This window comes from Mustela nivalis (assembly GCF_964662115.1).
Source record: "Mustela nivalis genome assembly, chromosome: 7".
NCBI classification, from domain to species: domain Eukaryota; kingdom Metazoa; phylum Chordata; class Mammalia; order Carnivora; family Mustelidae; genus Mustela; species Mustela nivalis.
This window is the reverse complement of record NC_139026.1, coordinates 24770053-24793808: the sequence shown is the minus strand read 5'-3', so window position 1 is coordinate 24793808 and position 23756 is coordinate 24770053. Positions and strand designations below refer to the sequence as shown.

Here is a 23756-nt window from a genome sequence, read left to right as displayed (position 1 = left end):
CTACTTGTGATCTCTGTCAAATGAATAAATAAAAATCTTAAAAAATAATAAAAAATAAATAAAATGTAAAAACTATATCATATTCTGCTGCATGGACATGCTATTATTTAACCAGTTCCTATCAATGAATATTTAGGTTGCTTTCAGTATTTTGGTATTTCAAGTGCTATTACAAGTAACAAGGCCATTTTGCACAGATGCAAGCTTATCTGCAGAATAAATTCCAACAAGTGGATTGCTCAGCATTTGTAACTCGGACAGATAACATCAAACCTTCTTCCAGACAAGATCAGGAGTTGGCAAATTACGATCCAGAGACCAAATCCAGCCCATGAGCTAAAATGGTTTTGCATCTTTATAAGCGTTGTTTTAAAAGGGGGGGAGGGGGAACAGAAGAAGAGACTATGTGACAGACCTCATATGACCTGTGAGGCTTAAAATATTTACTGTGTGGACCCTCACAGAAAGTCGGCTGATCCCTCCATGGGGCCAGTTTACGCTTCCCCGTTAGCAATGTCTGGCAGGGTTTCTCCGTTATTTCAGCTGTAATCTCTGGTCAAATTGAGATTTGAAGGAATACTTCAGGTTTTGTTTCAGTTGAAGAAAAAGCTGAAGCATCTATAACGTGTATGTACTGGTACCGCGGCTTTTCCAGGCCAAAACACAGCCTGTTCCATGATGCAAACATCAAATGACACTTGGAGTGTGTCACCTCAATGGTCACAAGTGGCAAGAAAAGGTTAGAATCCCCAACTGTCAGAATGGAAAGCAACTTTAAAGGTTATCTGGTCTGAATATTATGGATTTTGTGTGCTATTAAAATTCCAAAAACAATTTAAAGGATTAAAACAACATTACCAGCTTTTTATCTTGCCAAGTCATTAAAAGATTAAAAACAATCCAAACACCATCCACTGTCACCGTCACCTCATGAAAGAGAGGAATTTAACACCAAAAAGTAGGACATGCTCCATCGTAGAAAACAAGGGGAATCCACTGAATTGAGTCTGCTTAGCTTCATGACAAGCCAACCACAGTCATTTTTTTTCTGCCAATTTTGCCTCAGACTGAGGAGAATTCCAGGTTAAACCTATGTTCAGGAACCAACCATTTTCTAAACAACCTAAAGCTTCCAAATCCAAATGACCTGCTCCAGATTCAATTGTGGTGACAATAAATTCATGGCCGATTCAGAACAAGAATTCAGGACTTCTCCCCTCCAGTCTCCCATCTTCCTATTTTCTCCCTAACCCACCATCCCTCACATGTCCAGAATCACACAACACATAGCACAACTGGTCCGACCTACACTCCAGCCCACTCATGGCCTCCCACATCTCACTGTCCTTGGGTCTTAGGTCTGATTTGCTCATGTCCTCATCCAAAATGTGTTTTTAGTCCTCTTCACAGGGGTAGGTATGCAACAAACAACAGCAGTGGGAAACTTCCTCTATTTTTTTTTTTTTTAAGATTTTGTTTATTTGACAGAGAGAGATCACAAGTAGGCAGAGAGGCGGTGGCGGGGGGGGGGGGGGGGGGGGAGGGGAACAGGCTCCCTGTAGAGCACAGAGCCCAATGCGGGACTTGATCCCAGGACCCCAAGATCATGAGCTGAGCCGAAGGCAGAGGCTTAACCCACTGAGCCACCCAGGTGCCCCCTTCCTCTATTCTGAGTAACTGGAGAATTCGACATTCATATAGGCCCAAACAACAATCCTCTACCGCTGTCAGTGTGCCTCTCTCCTGTTGATCCTTATAGACAGCCTCTACTGCACTCTCTTCCTTGAAGCTGCCAGAGCCCAGCCTTTGCCGCAGCGCTGGTGGTGGACAGGGAGAGGAGACCCTGGAAGTACATGCATGAGTTTTTACCAGCATTTCAGAATTAATCGGTTGTGATGGTTCAACTTACTTGTCAACTTGACTGGGCTAAAGGATGCTCAGAGAACTGGTGCTTCTGGAGAAGATGAGCAGGGACCACCCAATCCACCAAGGGCCACAAAATAACAAAAAGGCGGAGAAAGGGCGAATTCGTGCTCTCTGCTGGAGCTGGGACATCTACCTTCTTCCTCTCTAGGGCACCACATCGATAATCCTAATTCTTTGGATTTCAGACTCAGATCAAGACATACCATCGGCCAGCTACCAGGCTTTTGGACTCAGACTGAGTTATACCCCAGGTCTTCCTGGTTCTCCAGCCTGCAGATAGGTCGTAGGACTTCTCAGCTCCATAAGTGCACAAGCCAATACCTTTAATAAACCTCCTCATACATATATTTACACATAGCCTATTGGGTTTTTTCCTCTGGAGAACCCTAATATGTCAGCTTCCCCTGAATTTCAGAGCCAAGGTAACTTCAATGGCTTTGATCCTGGAGAGAGAGAAACAGGGCATCTATATCAGGTCTAAGTCCTTGTCTTCCTCTTCCCTACCTGGGCCCCTTTCATTCAATATTCTACTTTCTTCTGTGTGCCAGGCGCTGCTGGTTTTCCCCTGTGTCTGCTTACCCACCTCCTGATGTAATGTCAGCCTCCTGCTGCATCACCTGCTACGTGGGCCTCACACTCCTGGTTCAGCTACGTCAGCCTCTGTCCCTTGGACAAGCCAGACCCTGGTCCTTGCCCAGTCGCCTCCAGCTGCCCCTGCTGCTAAAGCTCAAAGATGCTCAGGGCTGCAAAGCTTCCTATAGTCCTTCCATCATCAAGAAAAGAATGCATTCGAGCCCATCAGCACTAACATTAACTTTAAAGATTTTTAAAAATGTATTTATTTGACAGACAGAGATCATAAGTAGGCAGAGAGGCAGGCAGAGGTGGGGCGGTTAGCAGACTCCCTGCCAAGCAGAGAGCCTGATGCGGGGCTCAATCCCAGGACCCCAAGACCACGACCCAAGCCGAAGGCAGAGGCTTAACCCACTGAGCCATCCAGGTGCCGCACATTAACTTTAGTAAATACAATAATACTAGCTCAGCCCATTTTCAATTAACATTTTAGCTTTCAGGGTGCCTAAGTGGCTCAGTCAGTTAAGCATCTGCCTTTGGCTCTGGTCATGATCTCAGGGGGCTGGGAGCCTCACATCAGGCTCCCTGCTCAGCTGGGAGTCAGCTTCTTCCTCTGCCCCTTGCCCTGAACCCCTACTCATGATCCTTCTCCCCACTTCCTCTCCTGATGCTCCCTCTCCCTCCCTCTCAAATAAATGAACAAAATCTTAAAAAAAAAGATTTGAGCCTTCACACAGCAGGGCTTTAAAAGTAGTCTCGGGACTAGGAGCAGGTCACTGGGAATGTACAACAGCAATTCAAGTGAACCAAACAGCAGGACTTTTGCTGCCATTCAGGCATTTTCCCCTCAAGTCTTCCTGTCACTCATGGTTCCAATGCAAGCTGAAAATAATTCCCTTCCTTCCCAACACAGAACTACTCCTTCCCCTCCCTTAACTACTACCGCAGTTTTTATTCCCTTCTGAAGCATCTTCATAAGGGCTGATAATCCAAGAGAGAAACTAAGTAGCAGATGGAATTTGGGGTCTTTGTAGAATTGGCTGTGGCCAAAAACACACAAATTCTCACCACGAAATGAAACAGGCATCCCAAGGAGATGGGACACAGGGGAAGGGCATGTGATCTCTGCCGGTGCTGCATGCTTTCCTCAACATGACCTCCTCCCTTTGTGGCAGCAGGCTCTGGAGAATATCACGTCCTGCAAACCACCTCGGTCATGCCGATACGATTCGGTTAATTATCCCCCAGAACTACAGGATGTGGACTGATTTGGATTTGACATTTGGAGATAAATGAGGAAGCCAGTCCTACAAAATGCCTGCGTCCTTACTGGGGTGCACGAATCCGTCTTGCCTACAACATCAAGGTGTTAGCTTCCTGGCTTGGAGTTTACATTTCCCAGGCATCTCCCATTAAATGAATGAGACAGATGGCATGGTTCAAACAAGCCCTGAGAGTCATGCAACGGTAGAGGCAGGAGAAACCATCGAGGTTGTAGGAAAAGCAGTGAACTAAATGGACACATTAACAGAACAGTGACTAAACAAGGGCAGACATGTCTACGTAAAGGCAGCAAACGCATACGTGTGGTTCCCACCTGGCTGGGCTTATGACACCCCCACAGGGTTAGCGCCTGTTCTCAAACACTCATTCCACCAGCGGTCACTGAGTGCCTCCTGGAGTCGGGCAGGAGTGCTAAGCACTGGGGCTGTGATGGTGAACTAGCGATCCCTTCATGCAGCTCGGAGTCTAGCATTGACAGTTTAGTTAACAAACAAAAATTTAACAGCTGTCCGTTAAAAAAAAGTACCAAAGAGGTGAGGAAAGATGGAGGGGGGAACTGACCGGCGGTGTTCTGGACAACTGAGAACTACTGTGCATGGTTGACCGCTGAACACGACGCGGGTCTGAACTGCACGGGCCGCTTACAGAGTCTTCTCAATAAGTACTGTACTATCAATGTGTTTTCCTTGTAATTTTCTGAATAACGTTTTCTTTTCTCAAGCTTATTGTATTCCAGGAATACAGTATATAATACACATACAAAATACGTGTTAATTGCCTACGTTACCAGTAAGGCTTCTGGTCAACAGCAGGCCAGCAGTAGTCTGGGGCAGTCACACGGATTTCTGACTGCGTGAGATGTCAGCGCTCCAAACCCCCTTGTTGTTCAAGGGTCAACCATAAATGGTTTCTCAATTCACAAATAAGCAGATTTACCTGTAAGTAGTCCACTCATGAATGGGGTAACCAAAATAACAATCCTGCTCATCCAGAAAGCGTGGGGGACCAGCTCGTGTGCTAGTCACTGAGTCGAAAGCCGGGTCACGAAACTGACAACACTCCCATCCTTACTAAGCTCACCATCAAGTGAGAAGAGGAGAAAACCAACAAAGCACTTCTAGACAGCTGACAAAGGCTTAAATGACGGGAAGGAGTTCTGAAGGAAGGGGGGCCGTGTGGGGGTGGGGCAGGTAAGAGGGGCTGGAAGGAGAGCGGCCGTGGAGACGGGCTGAGCCCTGAGGAGGGAGGAAGGCAAAGCCAGGCAGCCGCGGGGCCGGGGAGTTCACTTCAGATGGAGGGAACAACTCGTACATTCTCAACTGAAAATAGTGCCTTCGGGGTGAACAGAAAGTGCATCTGGGCAGCAGCCAAAGATAAACCTAGAAAAGGAAAGAGAAGCCACGTCTTCAAGGGCTCCGAATGCCCTGACAGGGAGCTGGGCATTAGCTGGCAGGTGATGGAAAGCCCCCGCTGTATTTGCAGCACGACTGGAAGAAACGATTCCATTTGCCTGCTGCACCATTACTCAGGCGGAGGTGACCGCACATGCCCCGTTTCCGAAGGGGTGGCTGCAGGTAGGAAGACAGGAGGAAGGGAGAGTGGCCCGGGGGAGCAGAGACAGTACGGTGGCGGAAGGACAGAAATCATCGTTCTTTCTAGTTTGATTCCAAATCTAAGAGAGTTTAAATGAAAAGGAAAGAAACTTAAAAAGAGGTCATACATTACATACATAATTACAACTCAGCCTGGTCTTTCCACTTAAATTTTAAAAAGAAGGAAGGAAAGAAAGAACTAGAAGCATATTACAAGAGGAATAAAACTGCTTGTGCCTTCTGACCTGGGAATTCCACTAAGGGATTCCTAAGAAAACAACCTAGATGAGAGAAAAATAACTTTCTTCAAAGATGTTTTTAAATATACCATTCAAATAGCCAACAAATGAAAATAATCCAAACATCTAAAAATAAGAGATGGTTTAAATCAAATGTCATCTGTCAACATCACTAAATATTACATAAATATTAAAATAACTATAGCCATACATGGGGATGTGTATGGAAGAACAAATCAGACTCCAGAATCTGAACCCTGCTCAACAACACAACACACATTTGAACTGCATAGGCCACCGACATACAGACATTTTTCGACTGAATTTGATACTGTAAACGTATTTTCTCTTATGATTTTTTAACATTTTTTTAAAGATTTTATTTATTAAAGAGCAAGCAGGGGGAGTGGCAGGCAAAGGGAGAGGGAGAAGCAGGCCCCCCATCGAGCAGGGAGCCCAATGTGGGGCTTGATCCCAGGACCCTGGAACCACGACCTGAGCCAAGGGCAGATGCTTAATAGACTGAGCCACCCAGGCACCTCTTATGATTTTCTTGATAACATTTTCTTTTCTCTAGCTTACTTTACTGTAAGAATACATTATATAACACATATAGTATACAAAATATGTATTAACTCTTTATGTTACTGGTTAAGTTTTTGCGATTCAGAAGTTACACAAAGATTTTCAACTGCATGGGGGGAGGAGTATCAGGATCCCCTCCATTGTTCAAGGTTCAGCCATATACTCAGTGACTACAACCGTAAATGCCCACTATGTGCTGGGCCCAAGGTTATGTTCTGGGAGTAAAAAAATAAGCCAGACATGGTCCCTGCCTCCAACATCTCAGAGTCCAGTGGGAAAGCCAGACTTATATTATTACAACAATCTGAGGAGTTCTCGATGATGCTGGGCATTGTGAGAGCCCAGAAGTGGACTTGCCCAACTTAAACAGCACAAACACAGACATTAAAATCGTGGCAGAACTCAGTTACAAATCTGGATGACCCCAGACATACATTTGTTAATTCTGTCGGATTATCATGAGCATGAAAAGAAAATGTAAAATTTAGGATGAAGAACACTCAAATCCCTAAGAATATCTGCATGGAGCCCCTGAAGAATCCTTGGAATTTGTTTTGAGAAACAAGATCTAAATGTAGGACAGTGGCAGTGGGAGGGAAAGACAAAGATTCGCCCAACGATATATCGGCCCTGAAGAAGAGAAAGTCAGAGATGATATCAAAGACTGAAGGCTCAGCTTCTGGAAGAATGGCAGTGGGGCTCCCCGAAATAAGAAACCTGAGAAGAAGATCCAGTTTGAGTAAGAAACAAGTTCCATTTTCGAGACTGAGTTTAAGGAACTTTGGAGAGAAAAAAGGTAGAAGTACCAAGACTTTGCTGGAAATTAATCTCTGGAGATGTGGAGCCACAAAGACCCAGCATCCAAAGCCATCTTCTGCAGACAGCGGAAGCTAGAACTGGATGTTGAACAACAGGCATGAACGTATTTAACTTTTCTAAATGTAGAAGATACGTCCCTTTTAGTCCCTCAAATATCTGTTAAGCATTTACTTACTTTCCAAGTAGTATCTCCACCAAATTAAAAAAATAATGGAATCATAAAAGAGAACTATAATTAATAAATTACAGAATTAAAGGGTCAGCTATATACAGAGTAGATACATCAGCCTCATAGTTTTCCATGGAAAATATTCTCTACTTTTAAAATATAATTTGGAAATCCAATTGGGTTAATATAATCAACATTAAAAGCGAACTTGTTCTCCAGTGATGACCATCTTGCCACCAACTCCGTGAACTTAAGATAAGAACTGTATGTAAATGTCTAACCAGATACCTGGAAAAATAGCAAATATGTAATGTTTGTGCAGGAATTTTCCAAGTAGGGGAATACTTGAGCATTAGGAAATTGCAAAGTTGTGTGTAAGTACACACGAAGGAGTTCTGTTGAAAACAATCAGGGCTGCCAGTGGGGAGGCGGATGCTTTCACTCATTTGAAATCTACAATTACTCGTATGTAAATCAGTGGCAATGCAGAAAATGTGAGAAATTCAGAATCAATTTATCTCTTCAGCATTACTGAGATTCTTTTTGTGTTTGGGATCTGTATGTGCCAACATTACAATTGAGTTATTTCCATAAATAATTCAAAAAACATTTTCAATGATGAGTTTTGAGCAGCAAAACTGGAAAGGATATTGTCAATCTGTTGTACATTCATAGAGTGCTGAATTTCACGTTCTTTTACAAATATGCTTCAATACACAGAAAAAAGTGAAACCCACACTGTAAGTAACAGGGCTGCAAAGGGAGAGCAAAAAGAGGAGAAACACAACTTGGGTTCGTACACTGGGTTGACATCAAAACACCTGCTGAAGTCGATATTCGCAAGAAGACAGAGTGAAGATAATTCTTGTTCTTCCCCACCTTCTCTCTTCTGATTTCCTTATTGTCTATAAAGACAAATGGCGTGGGTTTGGGGGGTAGAATCTAAGCTAGGGTTAAGAGGGAAGTGTATAGGGGCGCCTGGATCGCTCAGTGAGTTGTGTCTGACTCTTGGTTTCGGCTCAGGTCATGACCTCAGGGTCATGAGATCGAGCCCCATGTTGGGCTCCTCACTCAGCAGGGAGTCCTTTGGGGGTTCTCTCTCTGCCTCTCCTTTTGCCCCTCCACCTCCCTACTCTCTCTCTCTAAAATAAATAAATCTTAATAAAATAAAAAAAGGAGGGAGGTATATAGTTTCCTTAAATATATCAGCTGAAGCTTATGAACAAAAGGAAGCCTGCAAAACAAGTAATTACCTAGGGACCTATTAGAAGTATAGAATTCTAGGCCCTCTCACAGAATTTCTGATTCAGCAAGTCTGGAGTGAGAGTGGAAATCTCCGCTTTTCCAAAGTTCTCCCAAGCCTGCCTATTCCCACCAACGATCCTAATAACCAGCCAGGTTTGAGACCCATGAACAAGAGACTGCACTCAGACTTAGCAAATAACAGTCATGGTTTTCCTAAGGACAGCACTTTAGAGTCTACAGAAAGTGTCTTCACATAAACTACTTCATCCCCACTTGACAGATGAGGAAAATGAAGCTCAGAGAGGTCCAAGGTCATACGCCTATGTGAGTCAGACCTCATTTCAGATGCCGCAGCATCTAATGCTGTCCCCACTATGCCATATCCAAGCACCAAATTTCTGAGCACTGGTGAACTCTCACCTCAACTGGGAGTGATTTCCCAGAGGAGTCACGTTATCAATCTACCAACCAACCAACCAACCAGCCAGTAACTGGTGCACCTGGACAATTCCTGCCCCTGTCCATAGTTCAGGAAGACCATCTGCATCTCATTAACCACTTTTCAGTATATAGGCACTAAAAAAGATCCATTCAAAGGGAACTTTAGGGCACCTGGGTGGCTCAGTTGTTAGTGTGCTCATGTCATGATCCCAGGGTTCTGGGATCAAGCCCCCCATTGGGCTCTCTGCTCAGCGGGAAGCCTACTTCTCCCTCTCCGACTCCCACGGCTTGTGTTTCCTCTCTCACTATGTCTCTCTCTCTGTCAAATAAATAAATAAATAAATTTTTTAAAAATTTAATAATTTAAAATTTATTTTTTATTTTTTAAAAAATAAAAGTTTTTTAAAACTTTAATAAAGTTGCAGAATGCACAGCTTGTAACATTCTCATTTCATTGTATAACATAATGATAAATTATCTGAAGAAAAGAAAATAAGCATATCCACTTGTGCAAAGAAAGAAATGTCCATAGTCTCACTAATTTCTGTAACATTCTGCTGAATGTCAGTTGCTTTATTTTTATTTCAATGCATAATTCTAAGTTTCTAGTAAGTGTAACTTACTAGGAACCTCAAAGGACAGAAACAAAACTCTGCAATTGGGAAAGGGAGCCATGAATATAAAATCTTAAAAACTGGTAGGGGTGTGAAACATCTATGAGGCAGCAAGTGAGACAGGCAGGGGGCTGAAATACCTTGGGTCTGGGACAGGTTTCATGTTTTCTGTCCATATAGCTCTATGTAACTTACTGAATACGGAGTATGGCAGAAAAGGCTGGTTCACATACTAGAAAACAAATTGCAGACATACCTGCAACACAGGGAAATCTCCACTTATAAATTAGGGCCCACGGGCCAAATCCAGCAACTTCTGTTTTTACCGGCCTACAAGTTAAAAATGGTTTTAACAAGGGCACCTGGGTGGCTCAGTGGATTAAAGCCTCTGCCTTCAGCTCAGGTCATGATCTCAGGGTTCTGTGATCAGGCGGGGCATCGGGCTCTCTGCTTGACAGGGAGCCTGCTTCTCCCTCTCTCTCTCTGCCTACCTCTCTGCCTACTTGTGATCTCTGTCTGTCAAATAAATAAATAAAATCTTAAAAAAAAAAAAAAGAATGGTTTTAACATTTTTAAATAATTGAAAGAAATCAGAAGAATAGTATTTTATGACCTGTGAACATTATATGAAATTCAGATTTCAGTGTCCATAAATAAGGTTTTATTGGGACACAGCCACACTTATTCACCTATGGCTATCTTCACACTACAGTGGCAGAGTTAAGTAGTTGCGACAAGGGTTTGTATGAGCTGTAAAGCCTAAAATATTTACTAACTGCCCTTCAAAAAAAAAGTTTGCTAATCTCTGCTTTAGGGGAGATGTTTGGTTGCTTCCTGAAAATGATCTTAATCTAGCTTTTGTTTGCTAGCTGTGAAACAAAACACTGAACTTAGAATTATCTCAGATATATTTTCTTTGACACTCCAGTCTAGATACCTCTGCCTGGTCCCATGACTGACCGACACCACCCCTGTGGTTTCCTAATCCAGAAGTGGGGGCAGGGAAGGGCTTGTGCATGTCTGGTTCCATTATCAGAATGACAGATGTATACAGACAGGCAGCCAGGCATACTAATCCAGCAGGACCCTCAGCACGCACCATGTGTGAGCCTTCCTGTCATTGAGGAATGGACAGCTCTCCCCTGTCAATAAATACCGTGGCCATTTTCCCAGCATTAATATTCAAAAATGGGAAATGCCACTTAGAAAGCATAATTCCAAGGAGAATCGCAGGAGCTGCTGTTGTCCCGCTTCCACTGAAGGCAGGAGGGTAGCTTACAGTTCTGGTCCATTACCAGCAGCCTCATTTCTGCCATTTTTCGAAGGCAACACGAAATATGGAGCATTTGCTGTTGTTGCACCAAGTCAGCTAATTCGATTGTCAGAATATTTCAAACCTCGTAATTGAGACTGGAGAAAGTGGGAGTCTCACTCCTTTGAACTGCCTGCTATGTCACAGCTTGCTTGGCAGTAGGAATAAGAAAAATTCTCCATTAGAAAATTAATGTTTATAAATACCCTGGAAGGCCAAATAATAAGCATAATGATTTAGAATAAACGTAACCACAGAGGCTTATTATTAACTTTGCAAGTACATATTTTAATTTGTAGCTTTATCACACACACTGATTGTTGATTCAACCTTTTTTTTTTTAAGGATTTGACATTAGGTTTTTGTTTTTCTTGTGTATGGTGGTCCAACACTTAAAGTATCTTGCTCACATTTCAAACAACACTTAATTTAGCAAAAAAAAAAAAAAAAAAAAAAAAGATGGTTTTGAAGAACCAGTGAAATATATATGTATATGTGAAGTGCTTAGCACAACGCCTTGCATGTAACAAGTATTAAGCCAATGGTATTTTTTATATTATTCTTTTTTAATTTTTATTTTTTAAAAATTTTATTTATTTATTTGACAGAGAGAGATCACAAGTAGGCAGAGAGGCAGGCAGAGAGAGAGAGAGGAGGAAGCAGGCTCCCCGTTGAGCAAAGAGCCCGATGCGGGACTCGATCCCAGGACCCTGAGATCATGATCTGAGCCGAAGGCAGCGGCTTAACCCACTGAGCCACCCAGGCACCCTGTTTTTTTATATTATTAACAAAACATGCCAACAACTATGTTAGAGAAAGAAGTCTATTTTGAAATAACACTGGTCTACAAAATAAAGATGTTCAAATGCACAGAGGACCTAACTTGAGGTGAACCCCTTGTCCTATTTCCAAGGCTTAAGGCCCTAGTTGTTGGCCAGATTTCAAAAGACCTCACTGAACTATTTACCATTTGTGACCAGAATCCTCCAAGGCCAGGGCACCTGGGTAGCTCAGTCAGTTAAGCGTCCAACTCTGGACCTCAGCTAAGGTCTTGATCTCAGGCATCATGAGTTTGAGCCCCACACTGGGCTCTTGCACTGGGTGTGGAGTCTACTTAAGAAATTTCTTTGTATGTTCAACCATCAGAGAACCACAAATTAAAACCATGATGAAATATTTCACTTCTATCAGATCTGATCTGCAAATAAACTTAAAGTCCAACAGTACCACGTGTTTGGTAAAAATACAGGCCATTCATTAACTGCTCATAAACCTCTGTGGAGGGAAGTATGGTAATACTGAATTGAATTGACAGCATGCTCGCCCTCCAACCCCCCTACTCCACCCCTACATGCCAGCACTCACAAACAAGCACATACACAAAATCTTAGCAACACTGCTTTGAAAAACCTTAATGCATGGCAAAAACAGAAAGGACAATTTGTATGTGTAGTATTCCACTACATGAATATACTTTGCTCTAAAAATCACAATGAGCTACTGATATCAGATGGATAAATCCCATATACAACGTTGAGCAAAAATCCTATGTGTCTGTATATATGTTGTGATATATACATATATAAAGTTTAAAGACATGCAACATAACAGCATATCTTGCTCAAGGATATATGCATATGCAATAAAAGTATTAAAGTGCATAGATATGTTAAATTCAGGACAGAAGCTTCCTCTGCTTGGCAAGAAAGTACTGGGAGAGTGCCATCTCTACTGATTCTTTTTTCCTTTGTCTTAGGGTCTTTTGTTGAGGTATAATTTACATATAGTGATACAGATCTGCACTGTACAGGTCAATGAGTCTGACATATATGTCCATGTAAACCATGTTAGTAACCACAAACCTATCAAGAAAGAGAACTTTTCCATCACCCAAAAAAATTCCTTCATGCCCCTTTCTAATCCGTGATCACCAGCAACCACTCTTTTGATTCCTATCACCATAATTTGATTTTTCTTTCATAAAAGCAGAACCGTACAGTATGTACTCTTCTGTGTCTTGTCTGAGATTCATTCATGCTCCTGCATAAACAGTAGTGTGTTCCTTTTTTTAAGATTTTATTTCAGACAGAGAGAGAAAACATGCAAGTGGGGGAGGGACACAGGGAGAAGGAGGGAGAGAATCCCAAGCAGACTCCCTGCTGGCCATGGACCCACTGCAAGGCAGGGCTCAACTCACAACTCTAAGATCATGACCTGAACCAAAACCAAGAGTTGAATGCTTACTTGACTGAGCCACCTAGGTGCCCCTAGTCGGTTCCTTTTTATGGTTGAGTATTATATATTCCCTTTTGTAAATACACTACGGTTTATCTTAGTAATTTTTTAACATCTTAATTTTATTTTTTTCTTTCAGTGTTTCAAGATTCATTATTTATGCACCACACCCAGTGCTTCATGCAGTACGTGCCCTCCTTAATACCCCCCACCAGGCTCACCCCCAACTGCCTGCCCCTCCAAAACCCTCAGTTTGTTTCTCAGAGTCCACAGTCTCACATTTCATCTCCCCCTCCGATTTCCCCCAGTTCACTTTTCCTTTCCTTCTCCTAATGTCCTCCATGTTATTCCTTACATTCCACAAGGAAGTGAAACCATACGATAATAGACTCTCTCTGCTTGACTTATTTCACTCAGCATAATCTCCTCCAGTCCTGTCCATGTTGCTACAAAAGTTGGGTATTCATCCTTTCTGATGGAGGCATAATACTCCACAGTATATATGGACCATATCTTCTTTATCCATTCATCTGTTGAAGGGCATCTTGGCTCTTTCCACAGTTTGACGATTGTAGCCATTACTGCTATGAACACTGGGGAACATATGGGCCTTCTTTTCCCTACATCTGTATCTTTGGGGTAAATACACAGTATCTTAGTAATTGTTTATTGTTGTGGTAGATACATGAATATTCCTGTATTATACATGGAATACCCATGTAATATACATGGATAAGTTGTGGTAGATACATGAATACCCATGTATTATTCTTCGTGCCTTTTTATATTAATTTACTATATTAAATATTTCCCTTTTTAAAAAAGTGTAGGTCACAGAGTGCTAGAGATTCTCTAGGACACGAACCTAAGGGTAAAGGAGCTGGGCTGGAGATTATGTATACTGTCAGCTCTACTGGACACTGCAGATTCCAGTTTATGACCATAGACTTAGTGAATCAGCAAATGAAGATGTTGCTCAGAAGTCTGCATTTTTAACAAGCTCCCCCAAGTAATTCTGATGTACACGTTTTTTGCACATGTTTTATAAACCACCGTTTACAAATACCTTCTCTATGTTTTCTCTGTGCTCTGTAACTCCAATGACTTCAATTATTACTGCTATATGCCAGTAATTCATAAGTTTATATCTTTAAATTTTAGTTTCTCCTAAACTGTAGACCTCATAATCAGCTGCTAAAACTATCTCTACATGAACGGCCCACTGGTCCCCCAAACCCAACAGAGGCAGTCTTCCCAAGTCCTACCCCCCGGTTCCCCCTCCAGAGTTTTAGGTCTCAGTTCACGGCACCACCATACACCTGGTTTTACCAAACCAGAAACCTGTGAGTCTGTCATTGTGAAATTTTCCCCTCCCTTATCCTCCACATCCTATCAGTTACTAAGTGTTGGTAATACTACTGCTAAGATACCTCTAGAAAAGAACAGGTCTCTCCATTCCCTTACCATCTCCCTGGTCCAGGTCACCTGGATTACTGTAATTGCCTCCCAACCAGTCTCTGCCTCTGGTCTTGCCCCTCCAATCCACTCCCTACCTTGTGGCCAAAGGAACCTTCTAAAACAAACATCTCAGGTGCCTCCTTAGTGCAGTAGGCAGCGCGTCAGTCTCATAAAACAAACATCTCATTTTCAAAAATGTTCTTAGAAGCTTTTAATGGCTTTTTATTGCCTTTGGGACACTCAACATACGCAGCCTTTCAGGATCTGCTTCTTGCTACCCTTCCAACCACAGCTCTGGCCATAACTCCCTTGCTCCCTACCCATTTAGCTACTCTGAACGCATCTCATGTCTGTAACTGTGTCATTCCTCCCTCGCCTTTTATTCTGCCTGGAATGCAATCCTTCCCTTTCCCTGGCTGCCCTTCCCGTCCTTCAAGTCTCAGCTGAACAGTCACCTCCTCCAGAAGGTTTTTATGAACCCCCCAGACTAGGTAAGGAATGCTCACTACAATACCCTAGCAACACCTTTTCCCTTTGCAACAGATCATACCATCCTTCAAAGAACTGTTCAACTGCTCAGACAGACTACAAACTCTGTGAGGTCAGGGCCATGCTGAGCTTGCTCCCCATGATGGATTCCTAGCACACAGTGTGAGGCCCATTTTAAGTATTTCTTTCATGACTGTTACCACATTACATTTAGTCTACATGCAAACAAAGCTTATCCTAATAGGCTCAGTTGTTTCCTTCTACTGAAGTTATGAACAATTCTAACTTCAGAAGATTCTCTATTATATGCAACATTTAAGTTTCATTCCCCCACTGCTCTGGCAATCCTCATCTGCCACCAGAGAAAAAGTCCATCAAAAGGAGCAAGAACTGGATGCAAAAGAATGAAACTGGACCACTTGCTTTCACCGTTTACAAAAATAAACTCAAAATCCAGTAAAGACCTAAATGTGAGACCTGAAATCATAAAAATCCTTGAAAAAAAACAGGCAGTAATTTCTGACATCAGCTAAAGCCACATGTTTCTAGATATGTCTCCTGAGGCAAGGGAAACAAAAGCAAAAATAAACTATTGGGACTGCACCAAAATAAAGAGCTTCTGCACAGCAAAGGAAACAATCAACAAAACTAAAAAGCAACCTACTGAATGGGAGAACATATTTGCAAATGACATGTCCAACAGAGGGTTAGCACCTAAAACATACAAAACACTTATACAACACGACACCAAAAAAGCCAAAAAAGCTAATTTAAAAATGGTCAGAAGACATGAAGAGATACTGCTCCAAACAAGACATCCTGATGACCTGCAGACACATGAAAAGATGCTCAACATCATCAAAAAAACACAAATCAAAACCACAATGAGATATTACCTCACACCTGTCAGAATGGCTGACATCACGAACACAAGAAACACAAGAAACAAGTGTTGGTGAGGATTGGAGGTTGTTGGAAATTCCTCAGAAAGTTCAAAGTAAAACTACCCTACAACCCAGTAATCAGACTACCGGGTATTTACCCAAAGAAAACAAAAACACTAATTCAAAGGGACACATACCCACCCTCCCCCCCGTGTTTACAGCAGCATTATTAACGATAGCCAAATTATGGAAGCTGAACTCAAGTGTCCACAGACTGATGAATGAATAAAGATGTGGGGTGTGTATAAATATACACACATATAAGGGACTATTATTCACCTTAAGAAAGAATGAGGTCTTGCCGTTTATAATGACATGGATGAACCTAGAGGGTATAATGCTAAGTGACGTCAGTCAGTGAAAGACAAATGCTGTATGATTTCACTCATATGTGGAATTTAAGAAACACAACAAATAAAGGGGGAAAAAATGAGAGAGACATGAACCAAGAAACAGGCTGCTAACAATAGAGAACAATCTGCTGGTTCCCAGAGGGCAGCTGGGGCAGGGACTTGTTAAACAAGTGAGCGGGAGTAAAGAGTGAAGAGTGAACTTATGATAGATGAGCACTGAGTAATGCCCAGAATTGTCGAATCACTATATTGTGCACCTGAAACTAATATAACACTGTGCGTTAACTCACTGGAATTAAAATAATAAAGTTTAAAAGGGCGGGGGGGGGGGTGTAGCATGAAGTGGCAAGACCCAGAACTAGCCAGCTTGATTTTCAAGCCTTAAATAAAAAGTCCCCATGTATTTTTCAACGTCACACCTCAGCTACAAGGGAGGCACAATGCTTGAAATCCTGTTAGGATTACAATGATTGACGTGGAAAGGCTTTTGGCAAAAGGAATGAGAGTTTATGTTTTTTGTGCTGGGATTTTCCGTCTAAGGCACAGCTGGGTACCCCCAGCTGCTGCCAAGGCTGGAGGCTGCATGTGAATCCAACAGCACTTCTCCTAGAGCAAAAGCTCTCAATTTTAAATCCCCAACCTTCCCTCCCACTTTTGGGGGGACATAAATACTAAAAACACAAATTCTGATGCCAGAATGTCTGGTTTAAAATCCCTGCTACATGATCTCCTAGTTATGGTATGCTAAGCAAACTACGTAGCCATTCAGTGTCTAACTTCCTCATTTGAAAATGGGAATAAAACAGCACTTATTTCATAGGTTTGTTGTGAGGATTAAATTTGTTAAATATACATAAGGCACTTAGAGTTAGGGCTCAGTAAGTTCAACATATGTAGAGGTATAGGAAATAGGTTTGGAGGAGAAAGGATATGAGACAGAACAGAAAAAATAGAAGCAAAAAAAATGTGCCGTGTAGTAATAATTGAGCAATTTGAATAGATTATCTTCCAAACCTCAGAAAAACCTTTAATGCAGGTTAACCACTCCAAGTTGCAGAGCTAGTAAACAGCTGAGCTGGATTTGGATCCCAGAAGTCTGTCTCCAGAGACCAAGTCCTGAACCACTAAGAAATACTGTTTCCCATCTTCACATCTGGCCCTTGGGGAATGGAATTCCCGGGTTGTAAAGGAGAAAGGGAAGAAAAAAGGTGTAAGGAGTGGAAAGGAAGAAAGAATAAAATAAGGCCAGACACATCTATTTTCTCCATTTAAGAAAGGGAGAGTGACAAGTCTCCCTTCATCATCCCTTCACAGACATAACAGAGCCCATTACCTTCAGGGACACTTTACTTTGAATTCAGTGCCCTGGGTTGAAATCAAAATCACTGCTAAACACTCAGACTGACAGATCGTTCTCAGCCTAAATCTAAATGTGAAACGGAAATATGGGATGTGACATCCAAGAGCGGGCAGGAGAGCAGTGGATGGCAGCTTTAGGGACACAGAAATCGGGCTCCTGTCTAGGCCAGACAGGTGAGGTGCTCTAGAGGCAAACACAGGATCCAAATTCTTGTGTGACCTGTCACAGCAAGAAAACAACTTAACACCCCTGAACATCACTTTTTTCATCTGCAAAACGGGAACAAGGATGTCAGCCTCTCCATGGATAACACCCTCCTCTCCACAGATAAAGAACTTGAATGCAGTGTTAAGAAGAATCAGAGAGACAGGCACTGTCAAACATGGAGGTGTAAACTGAGCTTAATTAGGCAAACTCTCTCTCTCTCTCTCTCTTTTCAATTTAACACACTTACAATGTGCCAGGCACAATACTAGTCACTTTAAAAATATTAAGCTATTCAGGGCACCTGGGTGGCTCAGTGGGTTAATTGTCTGCCTTTGGCTCAGGTCATCATCTCAGGGTCATGGGATCCAGCCCCTGCCTCAGGGCTCTCCGCTCTTGGGCTTCCTACTTGGGCTTTTCCCTCTCTACCTACCTCCCCGCCTTTGTGTGCATGCTCTCTTTCCCAAATAAATACAATCTTCTAAAAAAATATACTAACTTATTCAATGTTTGTGGCAGACTGTTTGCAAAAGCGGCAGCAATGATTCCCTTCACTGTATCCTTGTCTTTGGAGAGTCCTCTCCCACACAGACTCTGAACTTGGCCATGAGACTCTGGTCGGTGGGACAACAGCAAATGTGGCTCAAGCAGATATGTAAAAAACGCCTGCGCCCTGGGGTTTGCCCTCTCTCACGGCTCTCTGAAACCCTGAGACCCACATAAAGAAACCTGAGCTAACTGACGGCCGCATGAGAGATCACATGCCATTCCATGAGGTCCCCGGAGGCCAATTCATCTGTCAACTACCAGACATGTGGGTGAGGCCGGCCTAGACCCTCCGGCTACCAGCTGACCCACCACATGAGCACAGAAGCATGAAGAACCCAGCAGAGCTCGGTCGGATGGGCCCAGACAAGAAGAGCCACCCAGGCAGCCTACAGACTCATGAGAACAGATAAGGAGAACAGATAGTTTCAAGCCAGTAAGTTTTGGGGAGATTTGTCATGCAATACAAACTAAGACAACCCTCATAGCAACCCTATTAGGTAGGTATTATTATGATTCCTATTTTACAAATCAGGCAACTGAGACAAAAAGAAGTTGACTTTCACAGTTTGTAAATAGTAGCGTTAAGACTCAGCCGTAGGTAATCTGGCTCCAAGTCCATGCTATTACTTGGAACTTTTATATATATCTAAATATATATTCTAAATATATATACATTTCTCCTCTGTATATTCTCTATACTGTGCTGCTTCACCTAACAAAAGTAAAGATTTTTCACATCAGTTGACTCAGAAATTTATCACAGAGATATATTCACACACACGTAAAATCACTCATGTCTAATATTGCTCCCTGCAGTGCTGTGGATAACAGCAAAAGACTAGTACAAATAGTCCTAGTACATCCATGTAAAGGCATCCCATATGCAGCCATACAAAGTACTGAACAGACACATCAACAAATACTGATCTTATGTATAAGGAACAAAAAGCAAAGTGCTGCACTTATATGCTACCTTTACATTTACGTTCATGTATTAAAAAAGGAGGAAAAATATGAATATGTAACTGCCTGTATATGCACAGATTATTTCTGGAAGAACACAAAATGGGTTTAACATCAATTGCTTCTGGCGACATGGAACCAGCTGGCTGGGCAATATGAGGAACAATTTTCACTACAAATATTTTCATATATTTTGAAATTTTATACTCTGAATGTAGCACCTATTAACTTAAAAGGCTTTTATGAACATGAAGGGTGACGAGAACACGTGGTCCCCCGGCGCTCATGACCTGAGGTCCAAAGCACCGGGCACAGGGTAAAGCCCCCTTTCCGCCTCTCCTCGGAGAAACCCAGTGATCAGGCATCCTCTGTGCTCCGACTTTGTACATTCTCTATGCGCCTTTTCTTTCATTCGGCAGCATCAGATGAAAGTAATTACTGTCTAGTCTAACAGTGTGTCTGCCCTCCATCTGCAGTTACCGATGTCCGACAGCTGAAATGCTGCCACACACGTGAGCCACGCTGCTGAATTACCTGCGCCTCTAGAGCCGGAAGTGATCTGGGGCGAGAGCAGGCAGTTGGCAGACAGCGGACAGTACTGGCCAGAGCCAGGGCTCTGGAGTCTGGCAAACCTAGGTCCAAATCCCAACACCGACACTTAGCGGAGTGGCTGGAGCAAAGGACTCAACCTTTCAGGGCTTATTATGGCATCTGTAAAATGGTGATGGACAGTTACTGTTCCACAGGACTCCTGTGAACACATGTACCACAGTACCGAGGACACAGTAAATGTTCACCAAATGTTAGGTATCTTCATTATCCTTGGGGCCCTTCCAACTGTGGTCCAACCGCCTTTTCTTCACCTCTCCGCCGCCACACACACATCCCAACAAATAGCAACCTTCAGTGTACCTTGAAGGATTCCCACCTCTCCCTTCCACATCAGCAACTTCAATGGACTCTACCTCCAACATCCATCCGGTCTCCCCACCTCTCCATCACCCCTGCACACAAAGGTGGTCTCTCTTTATCCTGACTATCCCCATTCCATAATTCATTCTACACACAAGAGCCAAGCAGATCTTCAAAAACGTGAACTAGATCACATCATTCTATTCCTCTGCTTAAAATTTTCTAAATAACAGCTCTCTGCATGTAGGCTGAAATCGAGAGTTCTCACCACAGCCAACAACGCTCTCTAGAACTGGGTCCCTCGCTCTCTCTCTCTCCTGCCTCACTTCGTTCCACTGGCTCCACCCCGGGGCGCACTGCACTGCACTTCAGCCTCAGTATCTTCTGTTCCTCACACAGGCCAACTCTGCTCCTGCCTCAGAGCCTTTGCTCCTCATGTTCCTCAGTCTGGAACAGTCTTTCCCCAAACATTCACACAGCTGACTTTTCATCATACAATTCATAGTTCAAATAGCAATTCCCTAGAAATGTCTTCCCTGACCACAGAAACTAAAATAGCTTCACTCCCTGATTTACTCCCCATTTCATTATCCTGCTCTATTTTCTTCAGAGTACAGACCATGATCTAAAATTAACTGTGTATTTGTTTACTTTTTTGTCATTTTTCTCAACGAGAATGTAGCCTCCAGGAGTACAAGGCTCTTTGGCCATCACCTCCCCACTGCACTCCTCGAACTTGGAATGGTGCCTACACACAGTAGGTGCTTAATACATTTGCCTTACGGTGGTGGCAGAGGGGCTTAAAATGCAAACTGTAAGCTCCAGCTCCAGTGATTCTGATTTAAAATGTCTGAAGTGCAGGTCAGGAATCTATATGTCTAGCAACCATCCATCTCTTTCATCCTAAAATGAGGACACAAATCAGATTTTTTTTAATTATTATTTATTTATTTGAGAGAGAGAGAGAGAGAGAGTGTGTGTGTGTGTGTGTGTGTAAGCGGGGGTCGGGGGAGGGAAGGAGAGGGAAAAGCAGACTGGCCATTGAGCAGGGAGCCCAACAGGGGACTCAATCCCAGGACCCTGTGATCAAGACCTGAACCAAAGACAGCTGCTTAACCCAGTAAGTCACCCAAGCGCCCCAAAACATCACATTTTAAAATACTCTGGTCAACGCCCTCCATCACAGAATTGTGCTTCTCCCTCTAAAATACCTTGCTTAGGCCTAAAGATGCCATCTCAGCTGCTTTCCTTAATGAACTCAGTGACACTAAGATACAAGAAAGTTCCTGACCCCTGAATTTGGAGTTCAAAAAAGTAACCCCACCTGTTTCCATTTCTGCTGCTCCATCAACGCCAGGAATGCTAAACTAGCTGGCCAACCTGGCTGGAATCGTCTCCTCCTGAAACACCTGAGCAGGTTTGGACTGACTCCAAAATGTAACCCAGGTAAATTTCCATGTCAGTTCACTAACCTGAAGCAGCGGGAGCCAACTCATACGTGCTCTACATGCCCTCCAAATACCACTACCTGCCCCCGTCCATCAACATACACAGAAGACTTAATTCTGGAACCACGGGTAAAACGACAGGTCAGAGCTCCCTTTAAAGCAACCCAGCAGCTGAGAGAAGATATCTTTGAAAAAGCCACTCACTCCGGTGACCAAACGGGCACACACATGCCTTCATACAAGGCAACCCCTAACTCCAACCCAGAGAAACTCACAAGCTCTGGCAAGAAAGTCTTACTGTTTTTCCTATTTCTTCTCAGCTCTGCCTCTTCAGAAAACATCCAACATCCTTTCCTTGGCGCCCAAGCTGTCATTAGGCTTGGCCTTAGGAGATCTGGGAAATTGTCAAGGGTACCTATTTAGAGCAAACTTAAGTTTCCTCTACTTCTCACCCACCCACCCTGTAAGTGCCGAGATCCCGCATCTGATAAAAGCGTTTCCCATTCTCCAGGTTAAAACCCAAAAGGCATATTGGGGCTGGTAATTTAGAAATCACCAGCACTTTAGCATAAATTCGCTTCTCTAGACAGGTGACATCAAGTTGCGCGGGGCTGCGTGCGTGCTCTCCTGGGCAAGCAGTACCAACCCACCAAGCTGTTCCTTGAAGGGGAGTAAACCCTGACCTTCAGCCGGTACTGGGGCGGGCGGGGGCGGTTTCAGCTATGAGCCACGAGCGCAGGGGCCCCTCACCCCTGCAATTCGGGGGGCAGCTGCCGCCCAGGGACGCCCAGGCGCACGTGCCTGGAGTCCGCCTCCGGACCCCACGGGTTCGCGCCGGGGCGGGCAGCACCTAGGCGGCTTTCGCTGAGGAGTCCACGCTCCCTCGAGCCTTCCAAACCCGCGGAGACAAGGGGTGAGGCCCACCTACCGGAAACACACACACACGCCCACCCTCCTCGGGTTGGGGCCCGCCCCTCCCCGGGTGGTGCGCCTGGGGAGCCCACCGACGGCCGGGAGCAAAGTTTACGAGGCTCCCAGCGAGGGAGCGCGGCGCTGAGCAGCACAACGCAGCGGCCGGACCAGAAGCGGGCGGCGGGGACTCCGGGAAGGGGGCTCCCCTCAAAGCCGGAGGCGGGGTGCCGGTGGGAATAGCCCGCCCCGGGGAGGCGCAGGCGCGGGCAAAGAGCCCCGACGTGTCCGCGCCACCGCTGGCAGCTCCGGGCCGGGCGGGCGCCCCCCAGGCTACGGAGCAGCCCTACGGCTCCCCTGGCCCCACCCCCACAGTCGTCCGAGGGGCGCCCCACAACCAGCCCAGTTGTGGCGTCCCCGCGAGGCCACGCCTCGCCCCCCGCCCTCAGCCCTTCCAGCCGGCTCCGCGAGCCAGGCTCCCCACCGCCGCCCACGGTCCGGAGCCGGCTGGGAGAGACGCGCTCTCGCGGCCGCCGCAACACCGGCCGCCTGCCCCCTCGCGCCCCCTCGCGCCTCCGGACGACGCGCACTCACCCTCCGCATGGTGCCGGGACGTGCCGGGCCGGGTCGGGGTCGGCCGCGCGGGCTCGGGCGCCAGTCGGACACGGCCGGCGGCGGCGCACAGGCGGCGGGGGAGCGCCGCGCTGCCCCCTCCCGCACACGCGTGCGCCGCGGCCGGCGAGCGGGCGACGGCCTCCGCGGGGGCGGGGCGGGGGCGCGCCGGCCGCGGGGTCTCCGGGCCCGCCCCCGCGTGCTGAGCTCCGGGTCCTCCCCGCCCGCCGGCTCCTCTTCCCGCGTCGCGGTTTAACCCCCTCCCTGGCCGCTTCGCTCCTCTGCTGCGGGAGTTCCCGCCCGACCAGGTTGCAGTGGAACGTTGGTGCCGACCCTGCGGGGAACCAAGTTCCAGGAGCCAGAGGGGATTGGCAGACTGAGGTGAGAGTTCTCACCGCCTTCATTAAAAGTACACCTCTTCCCCCAGGTGGATGGAAGAAAGCCGGCTAGTGTCCCATCCTGCTCTTTAGAGTCTGTGATTGTCTCTTGGAAGTCCTGAGGGTTTATAAACGTTTTTGGAG

General features: G+C 44.8%; 1 protein-coding gene across 4 annotated transcripts in view; it reads right to left on the bottom strand.

The window, feature by feature from the left end:
- Nucleotides 1-23345, bottom strand: part of TMCC3 (transmembrane and coiled-coil domain family 3) — a 262682-nt gene extending 239337 nt beyond the window's left edge. The window contains exon 1 of one of the 4 annotated variants that reach the window (XM_082739315.1): nt 23218-23345. Coding sequence is in view for 1 of the 4 variants with exons in the window: in XM_082739313.1 (XP_082595439.1) it covers nt 23218-23226 (9 nt within the window). In the remaining 3 variants the exon portion in view is untranslated. The remainder of the gene's footprint in view (nt 1-23217) is intronic. The other 3 variants (XM_082739313.1, XM_082739316.1, XM_082739308.1) reach the window with 3 other exon arrangements.
- Between the last annotated feature and the right edge of the window lie 411 nt (nt 23346-23756).